The sequence below is a fragment of the Natator depressus genome, chromosome 4 (genome assembly GCF_965152275.1).
Source record: "Natator depressus isolate rNatDep1 chromosome 4, rNatDep2.hap1, whole genome shotgun sequence".
NCBI classification, from domain to species: Eukaryota; Metazoa; Chordata; order Testudines; family Cheloniidae; genus Natator; species Natator depressus.
In genome coordinates, this window is record NC_134237.1 from 18,601,019 (window position 1) to 18,619,945 (window position 18,927).

The window sequence follows — 18,927 nt, forward strand, 5'->3', positions numbered from 1 at the left end:
CTGAGCAGTTTCATGGAGACCAAGATCTTTGACACCACAGCTGTTACTTTGTTGAATATATTATCTCTGTGAAACCACTGAACAGCAGGATCTTCAACAAACTACTTTTTATTTTGATGATCTTATTCTTTGTGAAAGAAGACATTGCTCTGTTGAAGATCCTACTCTGTGTTAATCTGTTCAACTGGCTCAAGACATCTACTGCTGAATCAGCAGAAGAACGTTTGTTGAAATTTTTTTTGAACAAACTTTTTTTGGTTAAAAAATTACTTTTTTTAAAAAACAATACAATGTTGAAAAAGCTAATTGGTTTTCTGGAAAATAAAGGCAATTTGACAAAAAATTTTCAAAAAGCTCTATTGTTGCTCTGATTCAGAAGTGAAGGTCTGCGGTAGGAGTAGTTCAATCTGTTCACATCTTTGCTTTTTTGGATTTAGGTTAGATATAATATAAAGAACAACATTAACAGGCACACAATACTTGTGTGTATTAGCATATTGTAAAAAAGCAAAAATGGGCACACACTCATTTTTCTTTTCTGTGGATCACCTGTGAAAGGTTAAAGTCAAAGGATCAACTTTATATTTCCTGGCTACTTATTCATAACCTTAATACATTTAAGCATGATAATAAACCCCGATGGATTTTCAAAGCACGTCACTGGCACTAATGAGAGAGCTGTAAGAATTCCATGAATGTTAATTAAAAGGAAATGCTACAGGAACAAATAGGCTCAATTTTCACACATGTCCCCAGATGTGTATTTAGACACCTAAATTGACACATAGGGATGAAAACTGTGCACTTCCGTACCGTAAGAGCTGATTTGAACAAAATAGAATATCCTATTAGGGAATTAATATTTGAAAATAGGGCTTCTCAATTAAAAAAATAGCAAAGTACTACAGAAATAAGATTGTCAACTCAGCTTGTGTTTTGCACAGGTAAAAAGCAGAGAGAACTCAACAGTGCGTGATCAGAGTCCTGTATATTAAGAACATAAGAACAGCCCTACTGGATCAGACCAAAGGTCCATCTAGCCCAGTATCCTGTCTCCTGACAGCGGCCAGTGCCAGGTGCCTCAGAGGGAATGAACAGAACAGATAATCATCAAGTGATCTATCCCCTGTTGCTCATTCCCAGCTTCTGGCAAACAGAGGCTGGGGCACCATTCCTGCCCATCCTGGCTAATAGCCATTGATGGACTTATCCTCCATGAACTTATCTAGTTCTTTTTTGAGCCCTGTTATAGTCTTGGCCTTCACAACATCCTCTGGCAAGGAGTTCCTCAGGTTGACTGGGCATTGTGTGAAGTAAAACTTCCTTTCATTTGTTTTAAACCTGCTGCCTAATAATTTCATTTGGTGACCCCTAGTTCTTGTGTTATGAAAAGTAGTGAACAACACTTCCTTATCTACTTTCTCCACACCAGTCATGATTTTAATAGATCTCAATCATATGTCCCCTTAGTCGCCTCTTGTCCAAGCTGAAAATTCCCAGTCTTATTAATCTCTCCTCATACGGAAGCCTTTCCATATCCCTAATCCTTTTTGTTGCCCTTTTCTGAACCTTTTCCAATTCCAATATATCTTTTTTGAGATGGGGAGATCACATCTGCACACAGTATTCAAGATTTGGGTGTACCATGGATTTATATAGAGGCAACATGATATTTTCTGTCCTATTACCTAGCCCTTGCTTAATTATTCCCAGCATTCTGTTTGCTTTTTTGACTGCCGCTGCATATTGAGTGGATATTTTCAGAGAACCATCCACAATGACTCCAAGATCTCTTTCTTGGGCGGTAACAGCTAATTTAGACCCCCAACATTTTATATGTATAGCTGGGATTATGCTTTCCAATGTGCATTACTTTGCATTTATCAACATTAAATTTCATCTGCCATTTTGTTGCCCAGTCACCCAGTTTTGAGAGATCCTCTTGTAGCTCTTTGCAATCTGCCTGGGTCTTAACTATCTTTAGTAATTTTCTATCATCTGCAAATTTCGCCACCTCACTGTTTACCCTGTTTTCCAGATCATTTATGAATAGGTTGAATAGGACTGGTCCTAGAACAGGCCCCTAGGGGACACCACTCTTTACCTCTCTCTATTCTGAAAACTGACCGTTTATACCTACCCCTTGTTTCCTGGCTTTTAACCAGTTACCAATCCACAAGAGCACCTTCCCTCTTATCCCGTGGCAGCTTACTTTGCAGAAGAGCCTTTGGTGAGGGACCTTGTCAAAGGCATTCTGAAAATCTAAGTACACTATATCCACTGGATCCCCTTGGTCCACATGTTTGTTGACCCCTTGGAAGAATTCTGGGAGATCGGTGAGACATGACTTCCCTTTACTAAAACCATGTTGACCCTTCCTCAACAAATTATGTTCATCTATACATCTGACAATATTGTTCTTTATTATAGTTTCAACCAGTTTGCCCGGTACTGAAGTCAGGCTTACAGGCCTGTAATTGCCGGGATCACCTCTGGAACCCTTTTTAAAAATTGGTGTCACATTAGCTATCCACAAGTCATCTAGTACAGAATGATAGGTAACAGACTACAGTTAGTAGTTCTGCAATTTCACATTTGAGTTCCTTCAGAACTCTTGGGTGAATACCATTTGGTCCTGGTGACTTACTGTTCTTTAATTTATCAATTTGTTCCAAAACCTCCTCTAATGATACCTCAATCTGGGACAGTTCCTCAGATCGGTCATCTAAAAAGAATGGCTCAGATTTGGGAATCTCCCTCACATCCTCAGCCGTGAAGACAGATGCAAAGAATTCATTTAGTTTCTCCGCAATGGCCTTATCGTCCTTGAGTGCTCCTTTAGCACCTCGATTGTCCAGAGGCCCCACTGGTTGTTTAGCAGGCTTCCTGCTTCTGATGTACTTAAAAAAAATTACTATTACTTTTTGAGTCTTTGGCTAACTGTTCCTCATATTCTTTTTTGGCCTTCCTAACTGTATTTTTATACTTGACTTGCCAGTGTTTATACTCCTTTCTATTTTCCTCACTAGGATTTAACTTCCACTTTTTAAAAGGATGCCTTTTTGCCTCTCACTGCTTCTTTTACTTTGTTGTTTAGCCATGGTGGCCCTTTTTTGGTTCTCGTACTATGTTTTTTTAATTTGGGGTATATATTTAAGTTGAGCCTCTATTATGGTGTCTTTAAAAAGTTTCCATGCAACTTGCAGAGATTTCACTTTTGGCACTGTACCCTTTAATTTCTGTTTAACTAACCGTCTCATTTTTGTGTAGTTCCCCTTTCTGAAATTAAATGCTACAAATGTTGGTCTGCTGCGGTGTTTTTCCTGCCACAGGGATATTAAATTTGATTATATTATGGTCCAGCTATCTTCACCTTGTGTAACATCTTATGTAACATGCTTTTGCTATTCTTCACACCATAGCATAAGATAAGGACAAAACAACAGCATTTAACTCTGAAACTGCAAGCTTAGGGTTCTTTTTGTAGGCCATGCATATGGAAGTTTAATGGGGATCTGATACACAGATTCGGATATGCTGTACTGGAATTTTACCCCATTGTTATTTTCAACGTATCTTTTGTATCTCAATATATTTACCACAGTAAAACATACAGGTTAGCAGAAACTGCTGTTCAACTGCTAACTGCAAACCTCATCCTCTTCTACAATGAAAAGGTATACCTTTTGTATCCAGTAATAATTTTATTAGCAGTGAAGCAATTGCAGTAGGAAGATTACCATGAGAATTACACTGTGGTAGATCAGAGGCTCTCTACAGTTTGTCCGCTGTACTGAACTATGTATAAAGTATATTCTCCTCACAATAATCACCTTCTCTGTTGTGATTTACTGCCAAGGTATTATATTAGCACCTGAATCATTAACTGTCCAAATAACATTTCTAGTTGTCAGGGATGCTATACGTACTTCAAAATCACATAGCAGATCCTGGAAGGCAGTTGAATTTGGAATAATGGAGGTTTCATGCCCACTATCCACAGTTCCCACCAAGGAAAAGGTCAAATGTAGTATATGGCTGTTCAAAAGGGAGCGCTTCTTCTTTAGCAACATTGCCAGTAACTGGAAAAAAAAAATTAGCAGCACATGAACATTCTTTCTAAGTCATTGTTCCTGTCAATAATCCATATTACAAACATTTTGCAGACAAAGAAAATATGAATCCTATCAAAGCACAATGGAACCAGCAGAGGAATGTGGACGCAGTAAATCCACTTCAACAAAAGGGAGCTTTTATAAAATGTAGGAGCAATAAACTTGCTTTAACCTTGTAAGCTTGAAGGGTGTGATGAAAAAGCAGGAAGATGGAATTAGGATCAACTGGAAAAAGGCAAGCACGTTGAGCTAGAGGGATATTTCCCTGCTCCTAAACGATCTAATATTCTTTACCACTGGCTGGGGCACACATCTAGCGCTGCACTGAATTTGCACTGCTGTAATCAGTACCACCTCAGACAAAAGGTCTCCAAAAACATTGGTTTAATATGGAAAGTGAAAGGCCATTTAATGGCAAAAGCAAGGAGGGCTTTTCAAATCTGAAGTCTAAGTATTAGGAAGGGAATAACAGGGGATTCAAAGGCAAGTTACAGAAGTGCTTTATATCCAAAATCTGAACAGTCCTGAATTCTAACTTTTAGTGACCCTAATCTAGTAATCCCATAAAACTGATCATATGCTTTTTCTGTGGTCCTAGGATTGCCATTTTAAAAAAAAGTATCTCTGAATTATGGTTCTTTATTAATCCCCAGCAAAACACTAGGTCAGAACACCAATAGAGACTATTTATATCCAGAAGTTTTTAAAAACATAATGGCAGATTTGATTATTACTATGCAATCAATAGCTCTAAAACCTTGATATTCTGGGTGTTGTGCCCAGTGAGCAGAAATGGACTACTGAGCTGGATTGTATTAAATGTGTAAGATCCATTACAATATTTGAAAGCAAACTAGAAAGTACAATACTGAAACAGCAGTCTTTTCTCTTGGGGCAGCCTTTTGGGAAAAGGCCACCCTAAAAAAGTGTTAAAATAATGTTAAATGTCTTTTTTAAACCCATCAAAACTGAAGATAGCTTGAACGAAAACTCGCACTCAGCCCTCAACTCAACAACTGAGGCTAAGTATTGGCAGGGTCTTATGTGATCAAATAGATTCTATAGGAACAACAGGACATCATTATTTGAAGATAGGGTGAATGCCTTAATAAAATATCTGGGAATTATTTCTAATTCAACAACACCCAAGGACTTCAATGATGACTTTGAAATGGGCTGGTACTCAGTACTATGACGTCCTAGCACAAGCTGCCATCTTGTACTCCAGAACTTCCAGTTACTATAAGGCAAGCAACTTTCTCTTCAAGTGCTGTTCCCTATGCATATTCCACTGTGGGTGATTGACAAGCAGTACTCAAATACGAGGTGGGTGCGAGATTGTAGATGGCAGAGCTGAACAAAGAACTGCTGTTCCAAAAGATGCATTAGTAGAGGAGTCCTGTACAAAGACATAGTGTTCACAAACGTGTGAACTGAGCTCCACGTAGCTGCCTTACAAATATCAAGTAAAGGCACCTTATGAAGCAATACCACAGGTGTTGCTTGCCTTTTTGTGGAATAAGCTCTTACCCCATAAGGGAGAGGAAGACTAGACAGCTGACAGAGCAAAATCCAGTCCAAGAAAATTTCAAAATTCTTTAAGAGGATATAGCCTGACCCGTGACCCTTTCTGCTTTGTCAACAAATAGTCTATGGGACTTCCTGATTGTTTTTGTTCTCTCAAAGTAAAAGGCTAAGGCTTATCCAACATCAAAGGAATGGAACCTCCTTTCTTATGAGGATGTGTGAGGTTTTGGGATGAACACAGGTAAGGAGACAGTCTGGTTCAGGTGAAACTCAGATGACTCTGGGGGTGAATTTAGTATGTAAACATAACGAAACCTTGTCCTAATGGAATACAGTGTAAGGAGAATCCATCATCAGCACCCCAAGCTCACCAGCCCTCCTGGTTGAGGTGATGGCTACGAGTAATGTGACCTTCATGGATAGGAGAGATACGGAGCAAGAGGCTAATGGTTCAAAACGAGGCTTAGTGAGTACTGAGAGAACAAGGTTCAAGTCTTATTAAGAAGTAGGCTTTTTTATAGGCCGAAATTTACTAATTAGGCCTTTTCAGAGTCTGCTATTCAGAGGATGTGCAAAGATCTAATAGCTCTATGAAGGCACATGGTATACACTGATTGCTGCCAAGGGGACCCATAAGGAACTGACAAACAAACCTGGTGTCTTCAAGGATGAGAAATGTTCTTACTCCTAAGCATAAGGTGGTAAAAATAAATTAATTAAAACCTACCTCGCTTTTTGTACAGGAATCATAAAAATTACAAGACAGACATATTTTACTATCAGTTTCATTAAAACAAAAATAAAGTCCAGAATGAGAAAAGGTTTCTGGAAAAGCGCACCCAGATAGAGAAATGCTTGCACTTGGCTAGGTAGTAATTCCTAGCGGAATCCTTCCATTAGAAAGGATAATCTGTACAGCTCAAGAACATGATTGCTCTAAGGACAATCCTCATCCAAAAACCAGGCTCAATTGTGGTAGCCATGGGTTGGAATGCCTGATATCTTGCTACTCCCCTGAGTCAGTATATTGGGAAACGTAAAAATGATGATCGGTGCCTGAGATGACATGTGTAGGAGATTCAGGTACCAAAACTGTCTGGTCCTGCTTGATCATACACAAAATCTGAAGCAGGAGCGGAAATGGAGGGAAGGAATAGTTCAGATGATCTGACCATGGAGAAGTAGAGCATCACCCTGTGAGTGGTGACCCAGAGCTCTTCTGGAACAATGTATGTTGCACTTAATGTTTATCTGGGAGGTGAACAGATCCCCGGTAGGGGTTCCCCATAGATTGAAGCCACACTTGTAGACAATGAAGGGGGAGTGCTGCAAACTCTTGGCAATTAAGCTCTTAGCATGATGGAATTTAAGGATGTCCCAATGAAGTCCAAGACCATATTTATATTATTCAACTGGTAGTAAGATTAAAACAGCTATTGATACTAAATATAATAAATAAAAAGCAATTTTTAGGTGCACTGAAATGTAAGAGTGCCAAGTTACATGGAAATTCAATCTACCTGCTCTGCTATGTCTGACTTTTTAAAGTACCTGATAACCTTTGATTCTTTCCATTTCTTTGCTGGCTAGTGGGTTGCTCTTTACGACACACACCAAGGCCTTCACAGCTGCATATAGTCCTTCTACATCGGATGCCATGGCTACCAAACCCAGAATAGCAGCAGCTCCACCAATGTATTGTAATGTAGTGGCAACAGGCTTTGGGACAAATGTTCTTACTCCTATGCATAAGGTGGTAAAAATATAATAATTAAAACCTACCTCACTTTTTGTACAGGAATAATAAAAATTACAATATAGACATATTCTACTATCAGTTTCATTAAAACAAAAATAAAGTTGATGAATTCTATTAAGCCCATAAAAAGGAAGAGGAAGAATTGTGTTTAAGTTATTTAATTGGCTAAAGGAAAGCATAGGTATTGTGGAAAGTCATTGTGATGTTTATATTTTTTAATGGTAGAAATTAAACAAAGAAAACATGTTAATAAACTAAATAACCTGTATTAATAAAATAAAATAATGGAGACAATCTTTATTTGATGGACACTTAATCATATCCACCTTCTAGACCTTTGTTCTTATATACTGTAAATCAAAAATATTTAATGCAGTAAACACACATTAACATCAAAATATCTCACCCAAATATCCTATCAGAGCTGCACCGATGGTGCGTGCAGGTCCATTCAGATGTCCTGCTGAGTTGTGCAGTAGCTTCACTGGTGTGGCATTCTCATGAGAAGAAACAGCCAGCTGAATAAAATACCATGAAAGAGAGTGATTGAGTCAGAAGATTTTTGCTATTGTTGAAAATGATGTTGTGCCTCTACGACAGTATCCTGCAACATTTGGGCAAACCTTATGGAATTAACTTAAACCTTTTTGAATCATGTTTAATACCTTTAAGGGCCCACTGTATTGAAAATGCAAATGTTTGCATACTACTGTGGGACTGTATAGAACTTCTTTAGGAGCAGGAAGGATTAATGCAATCTCTGGGAGATATTAGGTATTTTAAAGGATTTTTGGGGACACTATGCGTGAACTGGATTTCCTAGGAAATATTTAGGAATGAGGGGAATGCAACTGATCTACTTCAAAATCCACTCTTTGGAAGCCATGCCCTGAGGGACAAAAAACCTATTGTTTACTGATTACCTGCTCCTGGAAACTCCAGATCAAACACCCCTGAACTGAATAAAGATTGGACTACTAACTTTTCATGTGTGCTAGTTCTCAGCTGAGACTGTTCTGAACTAGTGAAACAAAACAGACCCCTTTGGGGGAGGGGAGAGGTGAATCTCTGGTAAACTTATTAGCAAGTATGTAGGTTCTTTTATTGTTTTTAATAAGTTTTTTTTGTACTGTTTATACCTTCAGAATAAATATGTTTGTATAGGAAGTGCTGTGTGATACTTTATAACTGATGTCAATTACACTGTGTACCATCCCTGAAAGGAGAAGCAATCAGGCCTGTTTACATAGATGGTCTTTTGCTGTGAAGCCAGGGAACCGTGCAGCCTGGAAATGTTACAGTCAGAAGAGAGAGACACACAGGTCTCCTTCCAAGAAAGGCAACGGCTGGGGACTTGGGTCTCTAAGAGTGGGTGCGCTTCCTGGATTACTGAGGGGCAATACAGGTGCAGCTGCCCTGAACTGTGACAGATGTGACAATTTCTCTCTCTTTCATGGTAAAGAATGGATAAGGTTTAAAAATAAAATTAACTTTCAAATAACCCAAAGGGGCCACTGAGATAACTTATCTCAGAAGTTGGACAAGACCTAGGATTTCCACTGACCCTATTTCTATGAAACAAATTACAACACTTAGAAATGGTGGTCCCATAAGTAATCAATTCAGTGACAGGTTAAAAAAATTAAATTAGCTAAGATCATCATTTGTTAGACCGACTATCAGTTTTACAAATCAGAGGAAAAATTAGAGACATCATCTTGCTCCAAGTAAAGGAAATTAGTCAAAACTGCAGTTGCCCCTATGACATTAACTTAGAACCTTCAAACATTTATGCACAGGAGGGTTAGTGGAACAACACACATTTGCACATTCAGAAGATCGGGCCATTAGTAATGTTTACTTCCATTACTATCAACTTTGTTGTTCTACAGTATGACCCAAAATATTTTCATTGGGAATTACAACGAGCATCTGCAACAAAGGGAAAAAAGGAATAAAACAGTCATTAGTAATTCTAATGGAGAGGATCATCTAAGATCATCATCCCATAAAATGGTTCAGTCCAGTTTAAAAAACTTACCTAAGAGAAAAATGAAGTCAGAGAACATTTTTAGTAAGTAGGACCCAGATCCACAAAGATATTTAGACACTTAACTTCCACAGATTTCAATGGAAATTAGGAGCCTAAATACCTTTGTGAATCTGGGCCTAGGTGATTGCTATCACAGCAGCGTAGAGCCCAAATGTCAGACAGAATTAAAAACAAAAATTAACAGTGAAAATATGTAGAATTATAAGTCTGAGACCATTTTTAACCTAGCAAAATTTTGAAGTTAATACCACGTATTTTCTAACATACCTGTTTGGCAATAGCTTTACTATCCAATTTGTTGTAAACTTTCCTTATTCTTGCCACTGTAAGTGAAGAAACTGAGAGTGCATATAAACCAAAAGAGACTTTCTCCTCTGGTACCAAAGATACTGGAGATGGACTGACTCCTTCCGATTTAGAATCTTTACCTTTAAGATAAGAAAAACTTATTTTAAAACCAGAACTATTTTTCTTTAGAGTAAATTTTAAAAGTAAAATTGCAATACACTTTACACTAGAGATATGCCTCCAATAATAAATTCAGTGGCTATGAATAACCTTTCTAAAGATAGAGTTAACATCCAACAGCACTATATAAACTCATACTGTACATATAAGAAGTCATAGAACTTGCCCCCTATTATTAAAAACATGTTATTTTCCTTCCTATTCAAAGATAAATTATATTAATCCTTAATGGCCAGTCTGCTGTTTGTGACTTCTGGCTTCCCCCTCCCCATTCAGTCAAGATGGGCACCAAGTCAGGCTGTTTCCCCCATTTCTTTCTGACCTGAAAGAGAGCTGTTAAGACCACCCCACTTACCTTGCTAAGAAGGCAAGTCTGTTATGAAAGCCTGGTCTTAGAAAAATCACTAGAACAGGAATATGCACTGCTGTGATCAAGCCATGGAAACCAAATTAGCCAGTAAACAGCAATATTATTTGCTTATCTGTGGCTTGGTTTGCGACAACATGACAGTACCTCTGCTAAGAGAAACACTCTAGGAAAGGAGAATGAGATCCAAGGCTGAATTAGAAGAGGGAGCTGAAGGCCCAGAGGAAGTCAGAAGGGCAAAAACGACCTATGACTCATTTATCCACTGCCCTGGAAGGGGATGCTTCTTACAAAGTTCTGCTCCACTCCTGCGTGGTAGAGCTGCATCTGCAATACCTAGTGAAAAAGTGCAGTGCAAATCCTGTTCACTTAATGTCTCCTCTCTCTGGGTCAAGAAGTGTCTAGGGCTCCACTGGAGCAGGCTCTAAAACTAACCTGACAGGGAATTCCCGTGGCCTCCTAAGCCTCCTGGATACCAGACTTGATCTTTTGTTCATGACATATTTTGATGCCTGGAGGTCTTTCCTTTAACCCACCAAGACAGTGAATAGAAGACTATTTCCCTGAAGATTTCTAATCTAGGTATACCTTGAGGACCCTTCTGGGGTCCAGACTGCACCAGGTTTTTCTCTTTATGGCTTCAGACTGGGACAGAAACTTAGAAAGAAGGCATCCTGGTTAGATGAAAGAGGGACAGGACTATTGGCAAAATATATGACGGGCAAATGACCTAGAGCAGTGCTTCTCAAGCTATCTGATGTGAGGGACCGGCAATTTTTTTTTCCCAATGTGAGCGCAGACCAGCAGTCGATGGCTCACAGACCAGCACCAGTCCACGGACAACCACTTTGAGTAGCACTGACCTACAGAGACCAGTTTATCTCTCTGCAAGACCAACATAAAGGATTTCAGGAAAACAGAGAGCTCTCCTGTTCTCCTAGGTAAGGGATTTAGTCTCCAACAACTAGCCTCAGGGAGAAAAATGCAAATCTGCCAGCAGGGCGGGTTGAAGGCAGTTTGATACAGGTTCAGACTACCCAGAGGCACTGGGAAGTTAACCAGATTGAGGGCAGAAAAAGGCACCTACCCTTCAGGAAATCTGATACCAAGGAAGAAGGCCCCACAGTTGTACAATCTACCAAACCCCTTACAGTGCTTAGCACAGCTCACAGTAAAGGAACAAGTGGCTAGGCCTTTGACAAAAACATTCTAGCCTGCCTAGCTGGATAGAAAAAAAAAATCTTTGCCTTCCATCAAATGGAAAAACTCAGCTTGTACAGGAAGAAAGTGAAAGTGGTCACTTTTTCATGGGTGCAGTACAACCTAAAACACCCCAATGAAGAAGCTTAGCTTCAATGAGACGGGAGAACAGACTCAGGAGTCCTGGGTCTGAGTCATCATTGTCCCTACTGAATAAGCTCTTTGCATAAGAGCATAGGGATCTTTACTTCTTGCACCAGCAGGTCCATGTGCCAACCCTGCCTTGGCCACTTTTGGCAATTAGATTTTTAAGAAGTCCTGTGCTGAGCAGTTTTCGTTAGGACTCACCACATGAGCAGGAGGACTCGTAATCTAGAGAAAAGATTAATGGAATAGCAAATGGGTCCAGAGCTAGAGTTATTGGGTCTGGATACCTGCTGCCAGAAAAAGGAGCACTTGACACTGAATTTTGTTGTGAACAGGTCTATAACAAGGATTCCTCAAATCTTGGGAACTGGTTGGAAAGCCTCTAAGATGAGCTTCTTTCCTCTTTGACTGAGTTTTGTCCTCAGCTCCAGACACCACTTCAAATGCTGTCTCTGTTCCAACTTTTGGGACAGCCTTTGGGATCAAGTGAGAGATTCTTTCGTCCTTCAGGAAAGCTCTGTGGTTAGTTTTGTCTGACACAGCTCATTTCACCCACTGCCTTACTCCTCTGAGATAATGGAGGTTTTTCTCAGTGACAACAGAAAAATGTTACAGTCCCTGTGGGAAAAAACTACTGTAAGAAGCAGCACGCTTGATTTTTTCTGTTGGTTTTTCATTTTTTCTTTAGCCTTTTGTGCTTGAGAGTTCTGTGACTATTAGAGGTAGCCATGGAAATTTCCTTCCTGCATGTTGCTTTCAGTGAGGTAGGAATCTGAATGCAGAGGCAAAAGAGGGAGCTCTACAAAGTAGGAAAATCCTGAATGATGGCTGTTCATCATCCTGTCAGAGCAAATGAGGAGGAACACACCGTCTGAGCTGTTCCAGACAGAGCTATTCAACATGTTTCTGAAATCAAGTGACCATTTTTCGCGATCACCACACCATCACCACATTCTATTTCCAAAAAGAACTCTCAAAAAATGGTTACAATACCAATGTAACCATTACTCTCCTTTGTTTGCAATAAACCGGTAATAATTTTGTATGCACTACATTTTGTCCAGTGTAATTTTATTCTCCGTTGAACTATGTTTAGGCACTATAAGCAATTACATTTCAATATAACTTTGTTTAAATCAGTGGATCAATTAAAAGAATTATGATATTCTATATTGATGCTGGAGACCAATAATTTATTCACAGTCCATATGTTAAAACAATAATTATGAGGTAATTCTGAGCTCTTAAGAGTTTGGTTCATAGTAACACCTTTTCCTATGAGTTGCTGGGCCCTCACCTTTCTCAAACAGTAAGTAAATGGGGGGCTTCCATTGTTCGTAGGGTAGATTCGAGATTAAAAAAGATCCAAAAACATAATCCTCCCTAAAATCATTTACAACAAATGTATTTGTACTTACATGGGATGTACACTGCTTGAAAGCTTCCAACATAATTTGGCCCCAGCTCATAAATGGTGCTAACACTTGAAAGAGGCAAGACTTCCTCTACGAAATGTGTTGGTCCCAGACGCCAAACCAGGGAGGAGATCTGGCGTTGGGCAGGTGGTGTGCCAGTATAGGCATAAACTGTGCTGACTACTGGTGGATTAGTAGAACCTGACCCGCCTGGGCTACTGTGAACATAGTGAAGCTGTAAAAGAGAAACAAGTGACAAAGCTGTTAGGAGGAGTACAAAGCTGTCACAAAAAGAAAGTAAATAACTTGAAAATTTAGAAGCGTTTAATGTGTTCAAATAGATATGTATAACATTAACTAGTTAATCCTCGTGAGATAATTTTGCCTATGCTGCTAAAGGGAAATTGAAACACAGAAGTTAAGTAACTTGCACAAGATTACTGACTTTGTGGCAGAGCCGTGCTCGGTGGCGCTGGAACACTTTTCATAGTGGGGGTGCTGAAAGTCAGTGAAACTGCAAAGGCCTCTTTTTACCTTGCTCCCCTAGTTACCTCTGTCCGCACTCCCTCTCCCACCCCCTGGAACTGCGGCTGGGAGCATGGCTGTGGCTCCAGGAGGGGGGATGCAGACAGGGGTAAGGGGGCCAAGGCTGGAACAACAGCTGGGGGCAGGCGTGGAGCCCTGGGTGAGGGGCTGGCGGGAGCAGAGCCTCGGGGCCGGCGGAAGCTGAGCCCTGCATAAAACCTGGGGGTGCTGCAGCACCCCCCTCCCCCTCATAGTTCCAGCACCTATGGCCATGTTATGTCCCATAACCAAGCTCTTTCTAAAAGAGTTTTAAAGAACACAAATAACTCCTAACATTTGGCTTATTTTGAAGTTGTTACACACTGATAGAGAAGTTACTCTAGATTCATTGTTTTATTTACTGGCTCTTTTATCACTCTCATCGCCATTTTATCTTTGTACCTTTATTCTAAAAAACAGAAACAAAAAAACAACGAAAGCATAACACGCCAGACGAAATCACTAGAACACAAAATTACACAAAATTACAGTTAATATTTCTGATATAACCATATTTTATACTCTAGTGATCCCTGCACTTATTCTTTAAAAATTAAAGATAACAGCAATGGTAGTTCACACCACTGATCATGCTGATGCACAAATAAGCAAGGTTATTTCATTCCAGTGACAGGGAAACAGAAATAAGTTTGCCTTTCTGATCTAAGGAATAAACACTGCCCCATATACAGTAAGTGCAACCACTAAACAGGTACTTCCCAATATACAGTACAAAGGTTTTTTTTAAATATATGGAACAAAGTCTGCAACAATGGTCTCCAAATTTGTATACTAAATGAAATTTAATGCTACAATTTGCTATAGACCTTTGAGGTCTTCACATAAAATCCTTAAAGTAAGGACTGCCATTATCAACCAATTTCCTGCTCAAATTCATCATTGTAGCTTCATGCAAAACTCTGGCATTTACATTTAAGGAAAACAGAACTGCTTAGAAGATCAACAGATTCTGTAGCACACAAACATACGTCCACAATTATACCCTGGAAGTTTCACCAGGCTCTGGGAAAGAAAAACATTTTTGGAAGACTGCCCTTTTACAGTGTTTCCAAAGCTTTTTTGCACATTTTCTCTTTTCAGTAACGTGATAGAGAGCTCTTTCAATTCTGCTTCTTTCGAATTTTGTATCAGGAATATTTTGCTTCACACCATTATAGCATTCATATAAATCCAATCTGGAAGGCTTAAAGAAGCTGAAATGTTGATCTCTCACTTCATGGAAGAATCTAAACAAGAGATTTGTTCTCGTGCCGTGCAACTAAGCTCTCCCTTACCTAAACAAAACAAAAACTGCCATCTTTTATTTTACACAAATTAACTAGATTCATACAGCTGGAAAAAAACATCTTAAATGAGAAAAGTGGGTTACGCTTACATGAACATAGACAAGTCATCAGATTAAAAAAGGGTAATAATTTGTATGAAATACTGAGCTTCATCAAAACTATTATATTCCTCATTTTGCAGGATTAGTACAGAGTGTCAGACATATGTTTATAGTTAAAACATTGTTTCACCTGTAGCGTTTTAGGTCTATTAGAAGGAATGTCATCTTTTCCTCAACACCGATCCAGTTCCCTTAAGACCCAATCCTGCCCAGTGTTGAGTTCCCTCCAGTCCCAATGACTTCAGTACGAAGTGAAGAACTTTTAGTACACCTTGCAGGATCAAACACTCACTGATATTTGCTACTCTGTCTTAGGCTTCATAGTTTAGACACTTGGGTATCAAATTCCTAACCTGTACAGTTAAGCATTCCTCACCCCTCAATAAAAAATAATGTAAGGAGTGCTTATTGCAATCCTTCTATTTAGATTGCCTAATGCTTTCCATTATAAATACTCCTCCCGAATACACCACACCCCGAACCCAACGTATGGCCCCACTGGGTCATTCCCACCGCTGAAGGTACCACATGGGCAAAGTCTCCCAGAAGGAAAGGCAAGAGTGGGCCAAGCTCCCGCCCTTAAACTTCAGACCCAGGATGTAGCCTCAACAACCCACTCCCTCCCTGGGGTAACAGCCTTCTGTGGTCTAATGTAGTTAGTCCAATGGTTTAAAATATGCTGCAGTTCTGAAGGTTCAGGATTCAAATCCTATCAATAACGAATGATGGCCCCCATTGTTCTTACAAAGCACATAATAGATTTTGCTTTTTACCTCTTTCCTTTTAATAGTAGCAGGACTGAATCAAGATTGAGTAATGAAGGAGGATGTTTGTAGAACCCCTGCTTCATTTGTTACAGATGGTGTGTATAAGGAATGACGCAGGGAACTTAGAAAAAGTCTTCTCTATTTGGAAGCAATGATGCTCCATTGCCATGGGCATAAGTAAAATACATCAGTATACTGTAAAAGAAAATATATAAGCCTACTGGAACAACACAAGGTAAAATGTAAAGTTTTTACTCCACCTTCACAGTATTAACAAGCAGTCCATCAAGGTAAAGTGCAGCTGTACTGTTTTTCAGCATGCCTTTACTCATCACCAGAACGAGATGATGCCACTGGCCTTCCACTATGAGGTCACCACAGCGAAATCGAGCACAACAAGGAAGAATCTCATAGAAGGATGATTCTTCACTGAAGTCATCAACTAAAAAGAAAGGAGTATTAATAGGAAATGGTGGCTATCATAACAGTCTACGCCTCTATTTCCTTAGACTTTACATTAAAATACTATAAATCAATAAATTAAGGTTGACATTTCAGAAAGCAAATATATTTCAAGGCAACCAAATACCCAATAAAAAGTTACATGATCTGAGTAAATCATCAAATATTCCTTTACTTTCAATTAAAATGGAAAGAGTGAACACAGAATTTTTCAAGTTTACTTTGAGCATGTATTTTCAGAGTCTGATAGTATAAATTCCCTTACAGAGTTGCAAAAGAGAAATTGGTATAGCATTATTAGTTTTAACAGTTTCTGCACTTATGCTTCTTTACTTTTTATCCAAGAAAATCCTAAGGGCACTGATTAATTTTTTTGACTTCATTTCTCTTATTGTTCCTACCTGCTTTGAAATAGTAACCTGAAGCCCTATCTCCCTGCGGCAATATTTTTCTTCACCTTCATTGTGGAAGTACATAAATGACACAAAATGGTGTACTATCAAGACTCTAGTACTTTCTGTATGAGTACTAAGGATGGAGTTTTCAAAATTGCTCAAATCCCAGTGAAGTCAAGAGGAATTTTACCACTGACTAGTGGGAAGAGAAGTAGGAAAGCAATTTTGAAAATCCCACTCTAATTAATCTTATGCAAATTTATTAGGAAGGACCATCATTAAAAACTTTACAAGAGATGGATTAACTAGTGACCAAGTCATATAAAGGTGGGACACAGATGAGGAGTTTTCATAAGGTCATAGGAAACTTTGACCTGTGATATTGGTTCTCTCAGAAATGTTGATGTTTTAGTGAGTTTTTTTTTCTTTTTCCAACTACTGTACAGAGGAAAAAGCAACTGCCAAATTAAAAAACCCTCAATTTTGAGAAACCTTGAAATAACAGTTCATTAATCTTTCATGAGATTCAGAAAGAAAATAGTATAAATCAGAACATTAAGGCCACTGGAAAAGTACAAAATTTGGAAAAATTTCCTGAATAGTTTTTGCTTCAATCTGGAAATTGTCTTAAAATCTGAGACTTTTTCAATGCAAATTTGCCAAGTATATATGAAAATAGTAAGTTAGTTGTATCAATTTTATTTAAAACTATTAAATAATTACTTAAAATTCCATACAAATATTATGTAATTAATCTTCAAAATGTCTGTGTAACATAGATGAGACTTATTATCTCCAATTTATATCTGGGGAGTCAGTGAGTTTAAAGTAATTTGCCAAAATTAACACTGCAATTTAGTGTTTTAGCAGGACCAGAACTATACTGTGCTCTTTCCTAGTTCTTAACTCTTCAAAAAGAACTGCTGATTTCATTTTCAAAACATTGAATGTGCTTTACTTTAACTGTAACATTGCTCATTTTGTGTAAAAAGCATTTTAAAATTAATTTTGGAAGGCATGAACAATTCCCAAGACCCAATTACACTAGCTTCTTATGCAGTCACTGCTTCAAGCTCTATTTTAGATCTAGAGGGGGGAAAAAACCTTGAAGATTCATCTACCAGGGAACAACTTAATAGAAACTGAGTTCTCTCAGCCTTCCTTTCATCTTTGTCTATTCAGGCAAGAACCCACTCACTTCTCACCTTAGTGACAGCATCTGGGGAAAACTCTGATTTCCTTATAGATTTCAAGAAAAAGAAGGACAAAACCAGGTGACCCAGAACTAACTTGTAAACACACACCATCTTTTTCAAACTTGTTTCTCACAAGCCAAACACTTCAGGGGTACACAATTCTTGATTACAAAAGAATCCTCAAGTAAACACTTTGATCCAAAATACCACCACCACTTTCAAAACTGGAACCTCTGGCAGGCTTGTTATATCAGTTCTTAGGTACTTATTTCCTTCATACTTTACAACACCAACTAGCCAATCATCAGAAAATGGTAGGGTGACACTTTACCAGAGCAGATTTTCCCAGCCAATTCAAAAACAGTGTTTGTAACTGGTCAAAAATCTTCAGGTCTTCCCTGAAAATGCCTTTTCAAATCCAGTACTTCTTGGAAGAGTGAGAAACATACCACTTGAAGCTTGAAATGTTCAAGTTTGGCTTACATGCAGGCAAAAGCAATTATACAAATTTATCAAGATATATTTCTCCCCAAGAAGAAGAGTCTACAGTCTCACAAACAAGGTATAACAATACTTGTGCGATTGAAGAATTTTAGAACCCACTGTGTTATGGCTACTAAGTTTTTCATTTTTATTTCTTGAACTTCTGACATTTGTAACAATATGAATATGAAATTAATGTAAAAAAAGAGGAATACTACAAAGTATGATCTGCTCAACTTTCTACAAGTAATTCAGATCATGAAAGTGCTTAATGCATGCAGCTCCAATGGGAATAATATAAGTTTTTAGTAACTAGCTGAATTTACTTTGTGTCCAGAGTCTGGATTACCTGTTCATATTGTTTCAAGCCCACTTAAAAGACAATAACATTGTTAGACCTACCTGAGAACAATCAACCCTTTCATAGCATCTGAGTTCAATGCTAAAAGGATACCTTTTAACCTACTTTTGAACCATTAACCTCTACTACACATTTACGGCCTTGAAAGTTGTCCCTTTTAAGTTTAATCATCTCTTCTAGAAGACTAGGAATTTACAAGCATTATTGGCTCAATCTTCACATAAGTTCTGAAGAATTCTA

At 38.6% G+C, this 18,927-nt stretch overlaps 1 protein-coding gene across 7 annotated transcripts in view; it reads right to left on the minus strand.

The window, feature by feature from the left end:
• Positions 1-18,927, minus strand: part of WDFY3 (WD repeat and FYVE domain containing 3) — a 288,188-nt gene that overhangs the window by 95,513 nt on the left and 173,748 nt on the right. For all 7 annotated transcript variants that reach the window (XM_074950515.1, XM_074950519.1, XM_074950513.1 and 4 more), the window contains 6 exons: positions 16,051-16,232; positions 13,055-13,286; positions 9,722-9,882; positions 7,808-7,919; positions 7,194-7,384; positions 3,930-4,082 (listed from right to left, as the gene is read on the minus strand). In XM_074950515.1, the coding sequence (XP_074806616.1) occupies positions 3,930-4,082; positions 7,194-7,384; positions 7,808-7,919; positions 9,722-9,882; positions 13,055-13,286; positions 16,051-16,232 (1,031 nt within the window). The remainder of the gene's footprint in view (positions 1-3,929; positions 4,083-7,193; positions 7,385-7,807; positions 7,920-9,721; positions 9,883-13,054; positions 13,287-16,050; positions 16,233-18,927) is intronic.